Source organism: Sapajus apella, unplaced genomic scaffold (assembly GCF_009761245.1).
Source record: "Sapajus apella isolate SASKATOON/1434 unplaced genomic scaffold, GSC_monkey_1.0 scaffold54, whole genome shotgun sequence".
Lineage (NCBI taxonomy): Eukaryota > Metazoa > Chordata > Mammalia > Primates > Cebidae > Sapajus > Sapajus apella.
Genome location: NW_022436994.1, coordinates 558,866 through 580,202, shown reverse-complemented (window position 1 = coordinate 580,202; position 21,337 = coordinate 558,866). Strand labels below are relative to the sequence as shown.

Here is a 21,337-nt window from a genome sequence, read left to right as displayed (position 1 = left end):
TCTGTACAGACACTCCCCGGCTTACTACAGTTTGAATTATGATTTTTTGACTTTACAGTGGTGTAAAAGCAATGCACATTCAATGGAAACCATACTTCTAATGTTGAATTGTAATCATTTCTCGGGTTAGTTGATGTCTGGCATGATACTTTCTGGCGATGCTGGGGAGTGGCGGGGAGCCACAGTTCCCAATCAGCCATGCAGTCAAGAGACGAAACAGCCGACATGCCATGGTGGGCTGGGTCTCCAGCATTTTGGGGATGTTATGTTTTGTATTTTTGAATACTATCATGTCTACAAAATTATTCAGGACATAACCCCACGGTGAGTTGAGGACCATCTGTATTTCTGGTATGGCAAGATGGATAACAAATTCATAGGCAAATAATAATTTCCTGATTATTGTTAAGTTAGTTCTGCTTAATAATAAGTAGTGATCACTGCTAGGGAGCAGAGAATGCAGGACAATGTGACAGAATTTAATGGTGGGTACTTAAGCCAATGTAGTTGCCGAACAGGCTTTTAATATATATATATGTATAGATATATATATTTGTTGTTGTTTCTTTTTAGGTTCTGGGGTACATGTGAAGAACATGCAGCATTGTTGCATAGGTACATACATGGCAATGTGGTTTGCTGCCTCCATCCCCATTACCTATATCTGGCATTTCTCCCCATGTTATCCCTCCCCAACTCCCCACCCACCACTGTCCCTCCCCTAGTCCCCCCCACTGACCTCAGTGTGTGATGCTCCCCTCCCTGTGTCCACGTGTTCTCATTGTTCAATACTCCCCTATGAGTGAGAACATGCGGTGTTTGATTCTCTGTTCTTATGTCAGTTTGCTGAGAATGATGGTTTCCAGGTTCATTCATGTCCCTGCAAAGGACACAAACTCATCGTTTTTCTATGGCTGCATAGTATTCCACGGAGTATATTGCCACATTTTCCCTGTCCAGTCTATCATTGGTGGGCATTTGGGTTGGTTCCAATTCTTTGCTATTGTAAACAGTGCTGCTATGAACATACATGTGCACGTGTCCTTATAGTAGAACGATTTATAATCCTTTGGATATATATCCAGTAATGGGATTGCTGGGTCAAATGGAATTTCTATTTCTTGGTCATTGAGGAATCGCCACACTGTCTTCCACAATGATTGAACTAACTTACACTCCTACCAACAGTGTAAAAGTGTTCCTATTTCTCCACATCCTCTCCAGCACCTTTTTTAGTGAGTAGGTCTTTGAGTGTACCTTGGAGATGCAAAGGAAGCAAAGAAGTGAGCATCTGGGCTGGGGATGGAAGCAGAGACAACTTGCAGGTTAAAGGGAGAGACTGACTAGAGCCCAGCTTCTGCCTCAGCAACCATTAATGCACAGCTGAGGAAACAAATTAAAACAATTATCGCTTTACTTAGGCAATTCTAAGTGTCTAAGTGGATTTGGGCAAATCTGGAGAAACTTGTTCTAGTGCTGTGTCTTAATCAGTAATATAGATTTGCCCAGGCTTGTGGGCAGAGAGGTGTACACCCCACAATGGCAGAGGAAGGCCACAGAGCCTGCCCCACAAACCCAGGAGCATTGAAAGACTTAAAGGAGGCAGTTGCTTTTATTTTCAGTTAAAGTGGGGATTTTCTTAAGAAAAAGAATAACAAGACCACAGGCCCGCCCCAGATGTCCAACAAGAATGCACAGATAACTTCTTACATCCACTTTCCCGAACCTGCCCCTGACAGCCAAGTGCAGCACCACAGAAATGAACCCCAAAACTACTGTGCTGTGGCATAACCCCGGCTCAGGATGGCAGTGCTGTGTGAGTCCATGTATGTTCTAAAGCAGGCAAAGCTATTCTGTAGTGAAAATGGATCGGGACAGCGGTTGCCTCTGCTGTATGTGGGCAGAGACGGACTGGGAGGGGCATGAGGGATGAAGTTACGGTTTAGATCATGACCGGAGTTCAGATCACACAGGGTTGTGCACCTGTTAAAACTCATCACACACTACACTTAAGGTTAAGCCTTTCACAGTTTATGAATATTGCCTTAAAAACAACGATGACTGCAAATTAATATTGAACTTTGTTTAGTGATATGCCAATGTGAAGTAGAGTGATATCTCAACTTTACTTTAAAATGCATCCAAAAGCAGACCAGAGGACCACATCTGACAGACAGATGGATAGATTTGTGATAAGGTGAATGTAGGAAAATGCTAACATAAAGATGTTTGCCTTTCAGATTTTCTATACATTTATAAATCTTAATAATAAAATTTTAGGACAAAAAGTTAGTGCTTTGAAGACCTAAGTCATAGGGCCTGCCGCTCCTGATGCAGTAGAATTTTTCTTCAGATTTGCAAGAAGTAGAGCAAACCACTAGCATTTTGTATGGAACTTGATGCAAACACTTTTAATTATCTGATTTTCAAATGTATAGCACTAAATTAATATTAACTCTTTCTTTGAATAAACTGCAAAAATACCTAGTCTTAAATACATGTTTTATGTAATTCTTAAAGTACAATGTATTCCTTTTTTTCTTCTTTCTTTTCTGATTTGATAAATATTCTGTAGAGTAACTGCGTTTAATGGCCAGCATTTGAGTAAGTCCATATGCAGATGCAAACTTCTCAGTTTAGACAATATGTAGTGACTGACATCCCCTTACACGGGTCCGGATGCACGTTATGTTCCTGTCGCATTTTCAGTAGTTAATTTTAATATTTATTCAGTCTTCAAAGCATTTCTGGGAGGTTGTCTTAGTTAATTTTATGTTGCTATAACAATATCACAGACTGGGTAATTTTTTTTGTTTGTTTGTTTTTTTGAGACAGAGTCTGTCTCTTGCCCAGGCTTGTGTGCAGTGGTGCGACCTTGGCTCACTGCAACCTTCATCTCCCGGGTTCAAGTAATTCTCCTGCCTCAGCCTCCTGAGTAGCTGGGATTACAGGCATGTGCCACCATGCCCAGCTAATTTTTTTTTTTTTTTTTTTTTTGTATTTTTAGTGGAGATAGGTTTCACCATGTTGGCCAGACTGGTCTTGAACTCCTGACCTCAAGTGATCTGCCCACCTCAGCCTCCCAAAGTGCTGGGATTACAGGCGTGAGCCACCTCGCCTGGCCCCAGACTGGGTAATTTATAAAGAAAATAAATGTATTTGGCTCATGGTTCTGGTGACTGGGAAGTCCAAGGGTACGGCATTGGCATCTGCTTGGCAGCTGGTGAGGGCCTTCATGCTGTGTAGTCTATGGTGGAAGGTCAAGAGAGCATGTGTGTGAGGTGCTGGGGAAGAGAAAAAGGGGGTTTGACTAACCCTTTTATCAAGGCCCCACTCCCATGATAGCTAATCCACCCTTACAATAATGGCATTAATCCATTCCTGAGGACACAGATCTCATGACCTAATTATAATACCTCTCAAAGGTTCCACCTCTCAACACCGTTACATTGGTGATTACGTTTCCAATAAATGCACCTTGGAAAAAACATTCAAACCACAACAGAGGTCGATGTTATTATCTCTGTTTTTACATTTGAGGAAAGCATGGCACAGAGAGCTTGGAGACGTACTTCAAAGTTACACGATGAGGAAGTAGCTAAACAAAAACCTTATCTTGGATTCATTAAAAACCTCTTGCTCTTTGCAATTTTTTTCTTAAATCTACCTAATTTGTGACTGTAATTTTTAAATAATTTATTCATATACGTGGTCTCAACATTAAGTTTTCTCCTTGCTTCATATTTCTAATATGAGATATTCGGTAGAAGGATGGAACCAAGGTCATACCTTGTTTTAACCAGGAAACCTAGTCCAAGTCCTTCTGACCTTCATTGTAGATTTCACCTAAAGGCTGCTGTCTCCTTTTGGGTATGTGATGGGCAAAAGCCACAGAAGAAACCACCTTACCTGTTCTCTTTCAATACTTTAGTAATTAACCCAGGATAGTGTTCAAGATTAACTTGCCTTACGTTGAATCAAACGGTATGTCAACTGCCTTCTCATTCTCAAGAATAGACATGTTGGGTAATTGGGCATGTAAGTTTCTTTGCAATTTTTTGCCGTTATTAACAAAATTAATGAACAACATTCTACATAAGGTCTGTTTCCTCAAAGGAAGTTCTCCAAAGTGGAATCATCCATGATGTAGAATTTAAGCATATGTATTTCTTTACACAAATTGTCCAGTTGCTTCCCAAAATGTTTTGTGAATTAAGATTTACATCAAGAATATGTAATGTTGTTACCGTCTCCAGAATACAGGATCTTTTTCTGAATATAAAAGCTACTCGTGCTAATTGTAAACAACGAAGGGTCATTATCTTAATTGATAACCACGTGCTTCTAGGCTTGTGCTTTCATTCATTTATTCAAAAAGTGCTAAATAAACCCTGAAGGGGCTTTCAGGGGGTCACGCGGGGCTAATTTAGCCCTTTTTGAATAAATGAATAAAAGCACAAGTACAGTATTTTAAAAATATTGTTTTCTCTAATAGATTGATCTTAAATGGCATATTTTCCTTTATTTTATGGACGAAAGTTACTCTTTGATTTAATAATAAAAATTATTTGGTTCAGCTGAGAGAAACTTGCTAGCTGACGTCCTTGATTACTTAAAATGAAAGCAGCTGCCTATTTTCATCCTTCCACATCCTGAAGCAGCTCTTCTGCGGTGTGCTTCAGCCCCAGGCTCTCGTTGACCCTGTTCACCTGTTTGGCATAAGGGGCCCAACCAAACTTGCGGCTACCTGGACCACAGCTGATGAGATGGAATGGGAGTTAGAGGACATAGTCTGTCAGCTGGGAAAGCAGCTTTTATTCCGAGGTGTGCCAACCGGAAGGCCACGTGTTATTGTCGCAACCCTGTACCTCCATCAGTGCTGACATCTTTAAGGACTTTAGAACCGGGGACTGAGTGTAGCGCTATCTGCGTGTGTAGCAGACAACCATACAACTGTTCCAACTTGTGGCTGCATTCAGAGCAACTTCATGTCCCCCATACTCCTGGGGTCAGCAGACCGGAGACGCTGGGTCAATCCAGAGTTATGGTTGGAAAAATGATGGAATAATTCTGCCCCCGGAGATAGGAGAGAGGGACTCCATCTTGTGAACTGTCATGGTTCCCAGGTGTAAGTTCTCATTACCGCTGAAATTGAATGAGAACACAGAAGGGACAGGGAAATCCCCGCAGAGTTAAAGAGGATGTGAGGATTGCTTCATATTTAATGTTTATGTAAGTGCTTTGGGTTGGTTATGCACTGTCTGAACATGTGCTTACTTCCATGGCTCATTGCAAGGGCAGGCAGTCAGATGATGCTCTTTAGAATCATTCCCATGGGGAGGGAACAAAGAAGCCTATAAAATGGAAATGCACATGTAAAAAGCATTGGAGAAAGTGCCAGCATATTGATTTTGGCCATGGCTTGTGCTCTGCCACCTGGTTACTGTGACTGCAGGAGCCCATTTGCAAACGAGGAAGAATCCAATGTCCAAAGCCAGAGGCCGTATTTCTTCACTCTCAGGATAATTTGGGTTCAAATTATAGTTCCTTTTCACGCTCTCTGCCTCAAAAGCCCCAAGACTCTGTTTTGCTACGCTTGCCTAAACATGCCTTTCAAAGAGCTAGGTCTGTAAATACAACTTTATTATAATCCTCTCCTTTGCTTTTAAAAATGGATGGCCACATCTATTTCGATGGTCTAACTTTGTCCCTTAATGTAAACTTTTTTCTTGGATTAAGTTTGATGCCTTGAAACATTAAGGACTCAGGCATATAAGGTTGTGTGTGGGGCTGGTGGTGAGGGAAGTCACTGCGCCTCCGCCTATGCTGGGCAGATCAACACGGAGTGTGGACCCACAGAGGGATGTGTGGTTTCTCGCTAGGTGAGGCTGCTTTTAAATATTGTATTTTGATGTTTGTTATTTTCCGAATATTCTACAGTTAGACCTTTGATTTATTCTTTGATGCATTCATTTGAATAATATTTTTAATCTCCAGCCAGTTAGGTTTTTAATTTACACTATTGTCATTGATTTTAGGTGTACAGTGTTGTGTATACTACTTCCCAGACTATGTTATGTTTGTAAGCATTCTTTGCACGCATGACAATGTGACATATTTTTGCACAGTAAAAAGTTCATTATATAGTTATTAACTCAACCCTGCAGTTACATTAGCGAAATGCCTTGTGAAACTTATTTGCCTCCTTGAACTCTTACGGGTGAATCCTGTCTTACAGACTTTCATAGAATGTTCATCTACCAGCCACCCCTTCGTTTCTTTTTGGCATTTGTATGCAATTCCATGCATTATAAGGACAAGATATCTCTTATTATGAATTGCACCTTATATAAACGTAAACATCTTTTATCACATTTGCTTTGATGTGGCCTTTAGTAGGAATTTGTATTATCAGTCACTAAAGCTCACAAAGTTAGTAAGCTTCGTGACCAGATGAGCTCGGCCGGAATGGAGAAGTCTCCGTGTGTAGGGAGTGAATAAACTGCTAGCCTTATTACCTGGACCTCAAGGGACTGTTTTATTTTAGTTTTGCTACATTTCTCAGTATTTCATGTGATATCTTTCTTTTTCTTTCAGTTTGCCAAGGCACGAGTAACAAGCTCACTCAGCTGGGCACTTTTGAAGATCATTTTCTCAGCCTCCAGAGGATGTTCAATAACTGTGAGGTGGTCCTTGGGAATCTGGAAATTACCTACGTGCAGAGGAATTATGATCTTTCCTTCTTAAAGGTTGGTGACTTTGATTTTCCTACACAAATAAAATTGGAGAAAATCTCAGTGGAGAAAGGCCTGGGCAGAAATTCACTTGAAGTGTGTTTATTTTTGCTATGGCAATGACAAGTCTTACAGAGCTGCAAATGAGAGTTTTATGAGAAAGCCACTTTACCAGCCAGTGTCAAGTAATAGCTAAAAAAAGAATCTGAAAGGAAACAGGCTAGGCTGACGTTCTACTGTCATCACAGCCATTGACGTTCATCCCTGACTACTGCCTTGGTCATGGTGTGCTGCTATACCAGCTCTTAAAAACTTTTTGTAAAAGCCCTGCTTTGCACCATTTGCCTATTTCCTTAGTGTAAATACTGCTACCGTAGCTGATTTCAAGCTACCAAGAATTTCACGCAGCTAGTCACAGAATTCTTATTTCACAGTAGATGCTAACGAGCCCATAGGAGCCAGCTCTGAAGGCGTCAGAGTTTGGTGGTCATTGAACTTTGGATGGGATTTACTTAGCCTTCTTCTGTTTTTCTTTTTCCTTTCCTTTTTAAATAAGAAATAATGCAGGAGAGATACAAAGTACTTCTTTTTAATTTCCACTTTCACTGGAGAGTGTTGAACCCCATGCGGCATGAGAACACAGCATTCCAGAACAATCCTCATTGCTCATTATCACAGGCGTCAAAGGCTGACGTGCAGGGATCATTGCAGATCGTGGACGTGCCACCTCCCGTGTCCACGGCTGCAGTCATCTACCTGTTTTACATGTGTTGAGCACTTGTGTGCATCAGGGTTCAGCTGGGTGTCCTAGGACTCCCTGGATTTATTTTAGACCTTGAGTTCTTGAATTCCCCAAAAGAGAAATCACTCACTTATGTTTTCTCCTCTTAGACCATCCAGGAGGTGGCTGGTTATGTCCTCATTGCCCTCAACACAGTGGAGCGGATTCCTTTGGAAAACCTGCAGATCATCAGAGGAAATATGTTCTACGAAAATTCCTATGCCTTAGCAGTCTTATCCAACTATGATGCAAATAAAACCGGACTGAAGGAGCTGCCCATGAGAAACTTACAAGGTGAGACGCTGGGATGCCGAGGCTGGGAGGCTGTAAACGCAGAGAGCAGTTCCGATGGCACCAGCGAGCTTGTCACTCAGTTATGCCTCGGAGAAGGCTTATTTTTATCCCATACACGTGCACTGAGTATAAGATACTGCTGTGTATAAGATACTGCGGGGGGAAGTTACCGAGAACATGGCAGATACTGGAATGGCAAGATTTAAGCGGGATACCGGTGTTTCCATGGACATAAAAAAACATGGAGATTTAGTAAGAAATCATAAAGATTCTGAGTAAAGGGGAGTGTAACCAGAGAAGCTGGGCAGGAATCAGGAGTCTGTGTGTATAGGCAGTGAATAAACTGCCAGTCTTATTACCTGAACCTCAAGGATAAAAGACATGCGGTAACAATCAACCCGCATTGAGGACAGTTTTGGGAGTAGTGCTGTTACACAGAAAGCCGTGTGTAAGTTAAGGATAGGGAATGAGGTGTCCTAGAACTTTGAACTTTTGTGAGCCGGACGTGCGAGGCTCCTGTAAGAGGAAAAGATGAAGTTGATTTTTAAAAACTGGAGGCAGCAGTAACTGTGCCTCACTGTGCCGTAGGATTGGGGCCAAGAATGTGACCTGGTAACTTCATTCAATGCCCACAACCTTTCTTCAAAGTAGGCATTGTGCAGATGCCCACTGACTTACAATGGGATGCTATCTGGCTGGACCCCTCCGAGGGTAAAGGCATCTTTAGGTCGGATTTCAGGGCTGATTGAATGTGAATTGCCTTCACACCATGGCAAAGTCGAAAATCTGTGTTAAACCATGGTAAGCTGGGGACTGGCTGTGCTCTGCCATTTTACAGATAAATAAATGGCAGTCAAGTCCCTCCCCCGAGGCCCCCCGCAAGTGAATGGAGAGAAAGGCCAGCTATGGCCACTGTCTCTGCCCCAGGGCTTGCAACGCCCCTCCTGTGCCATGCAGTTCTGACAGGGAGGCAGTACTGGCAGGAAAGTGGTGTGATGAAAGGGGTGCCAAGCAGAGGGAGCCATGTCGGGAGTGACAGGAGCCCAACAGGGGTGCCACGCTGGGACCCAGGCCAGCCCCTCCCCAAATGGCTCCTCAGTTCACCACCTATACAACTGTGTGGATCCCCCCTACACCCTGCTGCTTAGAGCAGCCACACACAAGCTTGTGTCTGTGCTGACCCTCGCTGGTACTGTGCGCACCTCCTGTGAAATGGCCGGGGACACCAGCTCCTTCCCTGTGCCCCACGTGCTGTGTGGGAGGGAGGCAGCCCATGTAGGTGCCTGGACCTCGGAGCCAGACCCTCTGGGTTTCAGCCTGGTCTGGTCCCTCAGCAGCCAGACAGCTCTGGAGCGCCTTCTCCAATCCGTCTGTGTGTCTGTTTCCTCATCTTCAAAAATGTGGATGGCATAGCTGCTAAAAAAAGGGGACATCCTTCCTAGGTGGGGCAGAAAATCCGGAGACTACAGGAACAGGCCTCAACAGCTCTTTCCACTTCCTTGGTATGATTGGTTTTTAAACCAAGACTGGGTTTGTATAGATGCAGATGAGTTAATATGGCCCTGTTAATAGCTAACACAGTACCTGCCTCGGGGTGAGCCTCCACTACTCCTGGGTGCCCGCCTCCTCCGCTAAGCCACCAGGAAGCGGCCCCTGCAGCCTCCCTCACCTGTGCTGGCCCTCCTCTGGCAGTGGCCAGGGATGAACACATTCAAGCCTGTACAAAGGGTGAGCGTTCCATCGATGACATTAAACATCAACGCTGACAGAATGACTTACATGTACAAAACCCTGGGCAAGTGCGGGGGGCTCTGCAGCATGAATCAGACCTGCAGGCTTCTGTCTGAGAGCTGACAGCCTGGGGACAGACATGTCACACACTCTACACGTGTGCTGAAGGCCTGGCTCGGACTCTCCCTCTGTGTTCTGTCCGCCGCCTGCTCTCACTCAGCTCCTGGGTGGGTTGTCCGAGCTGCCCCAGCAGCCTGCATGGCCCTGTTGGTGCTCCCAGGTTGGTGCTCCTGACTTTTCCTGAGCTCCATCCACCTGTGCCTGGCTTCCTTGTGAGCATTTCCACAGATGGCTCTGTTGTTATCTCCAGCCTCATAAAGAAAGCACCATGATTCAGTCCTTATGACCACAGGCGTCCTCCGTCAGTTCCTTGCTTCTGCACAGCCACTGAAGAAGCCGTCCGCTTGTTCCGCTGTTTCCCTGCCCTGGGTGTCCTGTCTGCAGGAAGCCTTCGGCCCTCACCTCCACACTCCCCTGAGAGATGTGTGCCTGTCCCCTTGCGGGAAGCTCATTTTCCCAGCAGCCTCTGGGATCTGCGGGGGTGACCTTCCCGTGTTGGTACTCTGTGCACACAACATGCCTATTCCCCACCTGGGGCGCTGGGCACTGCTTTATGTATTGAAGGTCGATTTTCTCTCTAGTAAAGTCACAGATGGTCATTGTACCATCGTGAGAATGAATGAAGGTAGTGCTTATAAATCAGCTAGCGAGGTACCCGGCCTCCCTGTGTGACAGGGTCTCCCTGGGCATGAGACGGTTAGAGTGTGCGACATGCCTGTCCCCAAGCCTGTCAGCTCCAGATAGAAGCATGCAGGTCTAATTCGTCCTTGAAGCACACACGGCACCACAGGGTTTTGTACATGTAATCATTCTGTCAATGTTCACGTTTAATGTCATTGATGGAACACTCGCCCTTTGTACAGGCTTGAATGTGTCCATCCCTGACTTCCCCGTATCCTCTTAGCTCTTCCTTGGAAACAGCCGTACAGTTTGACCACCCTGTGCACTCCTGGAATCCACTGTCTCCATCATACATTCAGAATCTTCTTGCTTCGTGTCACTCTCGTACCCTTTTCTCTTTTTTTTTTTTTTTTTTTTGGGACGGAGTTTCGCTCTTGTTACCCAGGCTGGAGTGCAATGGCACGATCTCGGCTCACTGCAACCTCCGCCTCCTGGGTTCAGGCAATTCTCCTGCCTCAGCCTCCTGAGTAGCTGGGATTACAGGCACACGCCACCATGCCCAGCTAATTTTTTGTATTTTTAGTAGAGACGGGGTTTCACCGTGTTGACCAGGATGGTCTCGATCTCTTGACCTCGTGATCCACCTGCCTCGGCCTCCCAAAGTGCTGGGATTACAGGCTTGAGCCACCGCGCCCGGCCCTCGTACCCTTTTCTCTAATGGAAAGCTTCACCTGGGCATGGGAGGTGGAGGCTGACCCCTCACCCAGCACCCGGGGCTGCAGCGCTCCCTCTGGACCTGCCTCCCTGCCCTGCCTACCCCCCACATCATGTGGCCATTCCAGTCCAGCTGATCAGCTGCTGGGGACCCCCAGCTTACCACACATGCATCATTTATGCTGTGACTGCTGACTTAAACCATTCTCTTCCTTCCTCCCCATATTTCTAAATTACTAATCATTGCTCAAAGCCCAATTCAGAGAAACCCCTAACCCCTTCATGGCGCTATCATTAATTATTTTATCTGACCGCCCTCGGGGAAGTTCACAGGACTAATGCTAGCAGCAGGTAAATGTGAAGAGCGCATACATCCTTCATGGGAATTTAAAGGAGCTGGAAAGGACGCTCACCGCAGTTCCATTCTCGCGCAGAAATCCTGCATGGCGCCGTGCGGTTCAGCAACAACCCTGCCCTGTGCAACGTGGACAGCATCCAATGGCGGGACATCATCAGCAGCGATTTTCTCAGCAACATGTCGATGGACTTCCAGAGCCACGTGGCTGGCTGTAAGTGTCGCACACACGAGCTCTGCCTCCAGCTCCTATGGGGGGAGCTCTGAGCGCTGGGGCGGGGAGAGAAGCCATGTTTACTAAGTCACATTAATCAGAAACAAAAAGTAGTAAGCAAAATATCTTGATCACTGGAAGAGCGTGTATTTACCACAGATGTAGACACCGGCTTTTCGTGGTGGGTGGCAGCCTGGCTGGCTGGCAGGGCAGGCCACCCGAGGCAGGTCCCCTGCAGGGACATCAGAGCCCTCGTGGCCTAAGAAGAGCTGCTGTTCACGGGGCGGCCAGCACCGGGGCCTCTCCCAGCCTGCCCTGCTGAGACTGGCCAGACTCCTGCATGCTGGGGCATCCCGGCCCTCCTGAAGCACTGGGGCGGAATCCACCCCCAGCTGAGGGCGTGAACACTGCCACATGGAGCCACACCCAGAGCTGGGCACCAGTCATGGGGAGGAAATCTGTCCATGTTTCCTTGAATGTTGGTGGCCTGGTCCCTGTCCCGTTCACCAGCGAGGCTGCCTGTAGGGAAGCCTGGCAGGGAACCAGGCGCAGGTCAGGGTGGCACTCCGGCCAAGGCCAGCACTGATGGGGGACTCTGAGATGCAAGCTCACACCCACCCAGCTCCCCTGGGCCATGCCCCTTCCTGATCGCCCGGGCTTTCTGTGATTACCATTTCCCACCTCTCTGTTTCCCCACAACTCTGCAGTACCTATTTGTTTTCTATCCTCAAAAAAAAAAAGGAGCTGACATGAATCTTCAGAATCATCAACTAGAGGGCTTTGGGTTTTTATATATTTATTTTGTTTTTATTTTATGTATAGATTATGATGAAATGCCCATAAGATTTTTCCATCTTAACCATTGAAAGTTATAATGTCATGACATTATACACACATATTGGTGTATGGCCATTACCACCGTCCACACACACAACGCTTTTATCTTGCAGAGCTGAAACTCTACCCATTAGACAGTAACTTCCTGCTCTCTCTTTCTTCCCAGCCTCTGGCCTTGGCAGGCACCAGTCCACTTGATGTCTCTATGAATGTGACTGCTCTGGGGCTGTCATATAGGTGGAATCATGTAGTATCTGTCCTTTTGTGACTGGCTTATTTCACCTAGCAAAATGTCCCAAAGGTTCATGCATGTGGCACGTGTTGAATATTCCATGGCATGTGTACACTACATTTCATTTGTCCGTTCACCCATTAATGGACACTTGGATTGCCTCCACCTTTTGACTTTGAATAATGCCACTGTGAACATAGGTATTGAGCCTCTTTGTTTTATAAACAAATTATTCCACCAGATATCCATCCTGACACCTACTATGTTTGCAAGAAACTGAAAGCTTTATTTTACATTGCAGACTTTCATATTATGAGATCAAAGTTAGCATTTCCTCATCTGTCTGGTGGACACTGGGGAGGTTAAATTGTGCACATTTTATTTTTTTGATGAACCTGGAATGGTGATGGGGCCAGTGTTTGCCATGGATCAGGTGAGGCAGCCCACAATGGCAGCCTCCGTGTTCTGCACCACAACTGTTAGAAAGACCCACAAAGAAAGTGCTGGAAAGGGGAATGAACAGTGGGTTCATGCAGTAAAAAGATTCAAATACAGGGCTTTGAACTATAGGCCAATGTGGTATTGCTTTAAGAATAGACATAAATAAAGACAATAAGAATTAGCCTAGCTAAATCAAAAGTCCTTAAAGAATGGACATTTCAGGCCAGTAAGGTACTGATTCATTATTCAATAAACTGTGTAGAATGACTTAACAATTAGGGGCGAAAATACCAAAGTGAGTGAACTATAAAGGGTTTTTATAAAGGAACTAGGTATGTTGGGTTAGTCGTGTTGCAGAGTGCAAATTCACCATCAACCTGATACCTGAATTTTCCTTCTTACCATCTAGAGGCAAGCTGGGAACCCTGCCAGGCTCCTGTGGGAAAGGAAGCCCGTCTCTTGAGTGGTGCTTTATGGCTACATGTTCCAGCTCAGAACGGGCCTCATTTAGTTTTCACCAAAACAAATCTCATGAGACGACTTAAGTGTTTTACGGACAAGATGCCTGAGATTCAGAAAAATTTCAGCATGCCCAGCATTACGTTTTTGTTGAAGTTGGGCATTACAAGTTAGAATGAATGGGTTTACTTGAGAGAAAATTAAAATAAATCCATCACCCACTTCATGTAATATAAATTCCAAATACATATTAAATACTTAAAATAAAATATTTAATGTATATATAAGTGCCAACAAGAAATATATAGATGAATATTTTGTAATATCGAGTTAAAGAAAAGCCAAAATCTGACACCATAAAAGAAAACTTTCATGTGAAAAATATTAATGGCCACCAGGAAAACATTGTGCAGTGTCTGACTGCCATGAAGAGGGTTAGTATCCTTGCTATATTACTATCTGAAGTCATCCTTAAAAGACTATGAAAAAGATTAATCTCTTAATAAAAACATGGCTCAGAACATGAGCAGCCTCTCTCTCTCTCTGTCTCTGTTTCTGTGACACACATGTGCGCTCGTGTGTGTATACACACACACACAAAGATCAGCAAGAAATAAAGTAAAATGTGATTTCTAAGGTAATAAAAAAGGTCAGAGTAAAATAACAAAGCATCACATCTTCCTTTGTTAAGTATTTGGGTTCCTTTTGCTTTTAAACACCTGGGTCAGCTGGGGTGTGGAGAAGCAGAAATTCTCATGTTTCTGCCTGTGGGCATATAAATTAATAAAACCCAGCTTGGCAATACACCTGCAAAATGTATCTAAAACTAGTATGTATAGCTCTGACCCATGAATGTCACATTTAGGAACAAGAGAAAAAGAAATAAAAGTGAAAATCATAAGAGATGTAGAAACATATCCTTATACAAGAATTCCTTGTAGCCTTATTTATGATAAATGTTGTGAACAAATTATATATCTAAAAATAAGAGATCGTTAAATTAATTATGCTGCAGCCATGCTACTGATAATCATGTTAGGTAGAAACGTATTTAAAGCCATGAACTCCTTTAGTTTCCTGTGTCTTCATGGTAAAAGCATGGAAAAATGATCATGTTTTATCAGGGTTTTTAAGATTATAACACCATGTATAGCGGGATTCCAATTCCTGTATGTACATAGACTTATATGTCTATATTGACTCTCAGTGAGTCCCATGTCTTCTTTTTGCTTCCTTCTATTATCCATATTTTATATGATGTGCCTGCATTTCTTTTTTGTCACAGTTGGTCAACACTAGAATCATAAATAGACCATAGTTTGTTGGCAAATGTTTAACCTGTTAGAGAAAGATGAGTTTTTCTCTTAAACATTTTTTATACAATGATTACATGCTTATAATAGAAATTTGAAAATTATATATAAGTACAGGGTAAATTCTTTCTGTACTCACATAGAATTTTCATGTAAATAATTTTACATAAATTTTTATGTAAATAATTTTATATATGATTTTCATGTAAATGATTTTACATGAAACTGAAGGCTTTATTTTACATGAAAATTTTACATGAAATAACAATTTTACATGAAATTACATAATTACATAACTTACATAATTTTACATGAAAATTATATGTAAGTACAGAAAGAATGGGACAGCATTCCGTAGACCTGTCTGCTTTTAACATGCCTGCGCACAACCTTGCTTTCTCTCGGCCTCTGCCAGCGTCTCTCTGCCTCCCTTTCTTACACGTTCATCCCCCACTGTCAGTCCTGATGCCAGCCTCCCCAGCCTTCACGACTCTAAGGAGCACCCGTGCGGCATTAGCGCCCTTCGCCCTGCTGATATCCCAGCTTCACAATCACGTGAGAGATCGATCGTCAGCTCTTCTGTTTGAAATCTAAATTCTCCCTGACTGCAGGAGACCTCGGGACCCATGAACTTCTTTAGTTTACTGTGTCTTCACAGTAAAAGATATCTGCATGGCTGGACTCTTTAATAAATTTGGTGGTCAGCCTGCTCTCTCTAGATAGATATGGCACTTCGACCTTCAGACTTCTCAATACTGATAAAAAGAAAACACGACAGATGAGAGGAAAACCTTTGCAGCTGTAGTTTGTAATTGGCCGATTATAAAAACTGCAAAAATTGACCAGATAACGAAGGCCTCACACAGTCAACAAGGCGGTCTGCACTGTTAACATGTCACCCTCTGTGCAGCCTTTTGCGTTTCTCTCTGATTTGGAGCCTAGAAGATTTTATTTACAGGCCATGGCTTAACAATCCCAGAACAACTGACTCATGCAGTCACTCAAGACTGGACATGGCAAGGAAGCAGTGAGTCCATGCCAAAGGTCCGGCCAAACTAGACACTCTAGCTGCGGCGGGAGATGCTGGGGGATGCTCCAAGCCTAACCAGATTGCAGACAGGGAACCTCAAATTCATGAAAAATTCTCGTGTATGTGGCCCATGTTAGTAATTACTCTCCGCCTCAGCTCCCACAGCTGACATGTAAATAAAAGCAGTACATGGTTCATCTTCTTTCCTTATCAAGGTCTCTCTTTTTTATTTTGAGATGGAGTTTTGCTCTTGTTACCCACACTGGAGTGCAATGGTGCGATCTCGGCTCACCGCAACCTCCGCCTCCTGGGTTCAGGCAATTCTCCTGCCTCAGCCTCCTGAGTAGCTGGGATTACAGGCACGCACCACCATGCCCAACTAATTTTTTGTATTTCTAGTAGAGACGGGGTTTCACCATGTTGATCAGGATGGTCTCGATCTCTTGACCTCGTGATCCACCCGCCCCGGCCTCCCAAAGTGCTGGGATTACAGGCGTGAGCCACCGCGCCTGGCCCTCAAGGTCTCTTAAGTGATTCTACAAACCAGCCAGCCAAACAATCAGATATAAGTTGCCAAGATTGTCTTCATTTATTGAACGTGCTTAACTCAGGCCTGGGAATGGCTGTCATCCGTTTCTCATTATTCCTTCCCTTTCACTGAGATATGCATCTATTACTTTTACATTTCAGGCCAAAAGTGTGATCCGAGCTGTCCCAATGGGAGCTGCTGGGGTGCAGGGGAGGAGAACTGCCAGAAACGTAAGTCAGTGAACAGCCTCAGACCCACGTGTGACCGTCCCCCCTGCCTTCACTTACTTAGGTGATTGGATTTGTTTTCCCCTTTGAAGACCCCAGCTATTTTATCACATGGCCTGGTGTGAACTGTTAGGTGAATGACAGTCTTGCAAATCTCACCGCATGCGGTTAATCCAGGGTGGGTTATTTTGGGCGCTTCAGCCTGTCATAAATAAGTGAACGCCAGCAGGGTACCCCAGCCCTGTCCTCTGGACACAGCACACTTCCCGGGAATGGAGTCTTGTCCCTGTTGACAGCAGTCACCAGGCTTCTCGCTTCCTCTCCCTCCCTGGCTTTCTTTGTACCCACCTACACAGAAGCCTGAGCACAGTTCCTCATAGGGACTTTTCCGTGTGGACCCTGCCTTAGGATGGAGAGGGCCACCCACCCAGGCATGGCTGGCTCAGCCTCTCCGTGGCCAAGGAACCTGGGGACAGGAGCTCAAAAACAGACCCTCTGCCCTTAAGCTGAATTGTGGGGTGGCTGTTAGGCCCTTCTAAACACTGCTTCCCAGCAGATATTTTTGTTCTTTGTATGTGCTTCCTGCATTGCCCAAGATGTACCTAATTATTTAGCAGGTCTCAAAGTCTAGACTTGATTTGACGGTTCTCTTAAGTGATGAAAAATAAATCAGGAGAAAAAAGAGCCAATCGGAAAAGGGCATGGTTTGACTCAGCTTGAATGACGTTTCGTTGGAGGCAAATGTGTCTTCACTTTTTTTGTCTACATCTGCAAGTGCTCTGCAGCCTCCCTGGGAAATGACGCTATGCTCACGCTTCAGCTCACGAGGGACCTTTGCTCTTTTTCAGTGACCAAAATCATCTGTGCCCAGCAGTGCTCCGGGCGCTGCCGCGGCAAGTCCCCCAGCGACTGTTGCCACAACCAGTGCGCCGCAGGCTGCACGGGCCCCCGAGAGAGCGACTGCCTGGTAAGATGCCCCTCCAGCAGCCTCCCTGGAGCGGGCTGTGGCTGCACCCTCCCCACCCACGCCAGGACAGAGAACCTCCTGTGGCAGAGCTGTCAATTAGCATTTGTAGTCACAGACAGGATACTGCCCTCTGCCTGGTGGCAAAGTATCTTTAGTATCCTGCCTCCACCACTCACTGAGACCTTGGGAAAATCATGGGACCTCCATGACTCCATTTCCCCACCTGATAATGATGTGGAACAAAGTCTCTCCTAGCTGAATGCTTAAAGGACATAATGCCCATGATGGCCGTCACCAGGACCTGGGCACAGAACAAGCACTAAATACTACATGCAAGTATTGTCATGAATGTGCCTTGTTTTGCCAGCAACGCACTCTCTTTATTATTTGACTTCCACTATACCTCTAGAGACTTGACACCTTGAGGTCCCTAAGAGACCCGTGGAGAGCCACACAGGTCTCGCTGGCTGGGGCTGCATTAGGGCCTCCTGACACGGATCCCTCAGCTCCTCCACCACTGCTCAGGCACCTCCTGAGCTCACCCTGCCCTCAAGGGCTCCTGAAGTACTCGCTCTCACCCTGTTACTGCAGAAAAGGCCAGCAGAAGACTTGCTGCCCCAGCGAACTCTGGGCAGCACCAGAGGGTGTAGGTCAGGAGCGTCTTGGAAGTCCTAGAGACGCCAAGGCTGGTGGATGTGATTCCTGAAGTGGGTGCTGGATGTGACGAAGTCCTCCCTAAGACTAAATCCAGAGCACTCTGTGGTTTCAGGGAAGATTCCTAAATTCCAGAGGCTGGACCCAGACCCCCTGGGCTGTTTGTAATGTGAGCCCCAGGGAGAACACTGTGCATGGGGTTGATCCTGGAAAGATCCCATACTGTATTGGGTGTGGCCCCTTTCCAGGGCATTGACCTAGGCAACGTTTTCCGCCATTCAGCAATACATTATAAAATGTACACTCAGCTGTACTTTATAAGGGAAGCCCAATGTAATCTGAGTTTAAACGTTAATTTCACTCCATCGTCACCTATAGAATGTGCAAACTCCATCATCTTTACGTTAGTAAAGAGATGTATTTTGGGCCGGGCGCGGTGGCTCAAGCCTGTAATCCCAGCACTTTGGGAGGCCGAGGCGGGTGGATCACGAGGTCAAGAGATCGAGACCATCCTGGTCAACATCGTGAAACCCCGTCTCTACTAAAAATACAAAAAAATTAGCTGGGCATGGTGGTGCGTGCCTGTAATCCCAGCTACTCAGGAGGCTGAGGCAGGGGAATTGCCTGAACCCAGGAGGCGGAGGTTGCGGTGAGCCTAGATCGTGCCATTGCACTCCAGCCTGGGTAACGAGAGCGAAACTCCGTCCCAAAAAAAAAAAAAAAGAGATGTATTTTTATCATGACCCATAAATTCTGGTGGGTGGGACAGTGCATCTAACAAAAAATTGATTTTTTGGAAGAAGGATCTCTCTGACTCTGCAGAGGGCGCCGCTAGCTTTTCCCACACTAGTTGAACACTGGGCTATGAGGGCCATAACTTGAGCTTTTTGACGGGCGTCAGCGCTGTGCTGTGCTTCCTCCGTGTGTGGCACCCGCCACGTGTCCTTACTCACTTGCCCGGTGTGTCCTTTCTCCTCCCCAGGTCTGCCGTAAATTCCGAGACGAAGCCACATGCAAGGACACCTGCCCCCCACTCATGCTCTACAACCCCACCACATATCAGATGGACGTGAACCCCGAGGGCAAATACAGCTTTGGTGCCACCTGCGTGAAGAAGTGTCCCCGTGAGTCCTTCCCTGTGAGCCCTCTGACTGGTCAGGCATGCTCGTCCCTCTCCGTCTTCTGCTAAGCTCTGGAGTACCCAGTCTTAGAGAGTCTTTGGGTGGATGTGTTTGCCTCGCTGTGGGGAGGCGACCCTGTGCCCATCCAGGTGCAGTGACCCTGTGCCCGTCCAGGTGCAGAGGCGAGGGGGGGGCTGGCTTGCTACCAAGGAGTGGGCAGGCATTGACCGTGTCCACCCATGGGGGCTGCTGGGTGCACAGGGCAGATCTTGGTGGCAAGGCCACCTCACAGGAGAAACACCTGCTGTTCAGTCCTCACCGCTCGCCCAGCAGCCACAGGCTACGGTATTCAGTTGCCTGCTGGGCACAAAGCAGGGGCATGTCACTGTTTAGCACTTGTGCCAAACAGGTATATAATAGGCCTAAATCAGAGAATCTATCAGAAGACCTGCCTTTTTGAGTGGCTGAAATTCTAGTGAAAGTTAAGCCTCCTAGAAGTATTGCACAAGTTTTGTTTTTGTTTTTATTTTGTTTTGTTTTCATGGTTTGGGTTTGACTTTTGCTTGTTTGTATTTACATTTGTACTGGTGGCTCCAGGGTTTAGAGAAGTGGTGACATAAAATGCTTTCTAACAGGGAGAGCAAAACTTTGTCTAATGAAAGAGTTTTAGAAGCCAATCTTGATCTCTAAAAGGGAAGATTAACTGGAAAAAAAAATTGAAAGAACAGTGATGAGGGGGAGATTTTACCCTGCCAGATTTGTGTACATGAGAAATTTTACACTCTGGGAAAAAACACACAAAATAAGAAGCCATTATAAGGCAAATGGCAAATGAAGCCAAAGAAAAATGTGCCGCAGTGTTAACACAGATATAGTCTGCGAGAGAGGGCTTAACAGAGCTTTAAAATCCATAGGAAAACACTTCGAGCCTAAGATAGCAAGAGCAGATGGTTCACAGAAGAATCACCAAGGTCCTGTAAACATTTGTGAGGATCTTCTTGGGGAACTTAGGAACAGGCCAGGCGCAGTGGCTCCCACCTCTAATGCCAGCACTTTGGAAGACCGAAGGGGTTGGATTGCCTGAGGTCAGGAGTTCAGGAACAGCTTGGCCAATAGGGTGAAACTCCATCTCTACTAAAAATACAAAAATTAGCCAGGCGTGGTGGCAGGCACCTGTAACCGCAGCTGCTCAGGAGGCTGAGGCAGGAGAATCGCTTGAAACCAGGAGGTGGAGGTTGCAGTGAGCCGAGCTCACGCCACTGCACTCCAGCCTGGGTGACAGGGCAAGACTCCATCTCAAACAGACAAACAAATAAGCAAACAAATAAGTGACACATAGAGCTCCTAAAAGTAACATAGATGTCACTATTAACAGAGATGAATTACTTTAAAGGTGGGAGCAGGTGGAGGAGAGGGCTGAGGTGCCGCTGGGATGCAAAACAGCTGTCCCCACAAGGGACCCAGGGCCATGTCAGGAAGGGCCATGACAGCAAAGCTGGTGTCAGCCGCAGAATAAAATGCAGCCTCACCTATAGCTGCTTCAAGGGAAGAGTGCTCTTTTTAGGTCTACATATTTTTTTTTTTTTTTGAGATGGAGTCTTGCTCTGTCACCAGGCTGGAGTGCAGTGGCGCAAGCTCGGCTCCCTGCAACCTCCGCCTCCCGGGTTCAAGCGAATCTTCCACCTCAGCCTCCCCAGTAGCTGGGACCACAGGCGCATGCCACCATGACGGGCTAATTTTTTTTGTATTTTTAGTAGAGATGGAGTTGCACCATGTTGGCCAGCATGGTCTCGAGCTCTTGACCTCATGATCTGCCCACCTCGCCCTCCCAAAGTGCTGGGATTACAGAGGTCTACACATTTTTAATGAACACTCAAGCTCTAGCCATGAGCCCTGAGGACAGCTCCTACGAGGAAGGACAGGAGCTCACAGAGGTGCTGTACCCTAGCGAGCACTGCGCTGC

At 45.7% G+C, this 21,337-nt stretch overlaps 1 protein-coding gene across 4 annotated transcripts in view; it reads left to right on the top strand.

Moving 5' to 3' along the window:
- EGFR (epidermal growth factor receptor) overlaps positions 1 to 21,337 on the top strand; it is a 198,678-nt gene that overhangs the window by 120,411 nt on the left and 56,930 nt on the right. For all 4 annotated transcript variants that reach the window (XR_004258480.1, XM_032244179.1, XM_032244180.1 and 1 more), the window contains exons 2-7: positions 6,598 to 6,749; positions 7,626 to 7,809; positions 11,430 to 11,564; positions 16,567 to 16,635; positions 17,481 to 17,599; positions 19,236 to 19,377. Coding sequence is in view for 3 of the 4 variants with exons in the window: in XM_032244179.1 (XP_032100070.1) it covers positions 6,598 to 6,749; positions 7,626 to 7,809; positions 11,430 to 11,564; positions 16,567 to 16,635; positions 17,481 to 17,599; positions 19,236 to 19,377 (801 nt within the window). In the remaining variant the exon portion in view is untranslated. The remainder of the gene's footprint in view (positions 1 to 6,597; positions 6,750 to 7,625; positions 7,810 to 11,429; positions 11,565 to 16,566; positions 16,636 to 17,480; positions 17,600 to 19,235; positions 19,378 to 21,337) is intronic.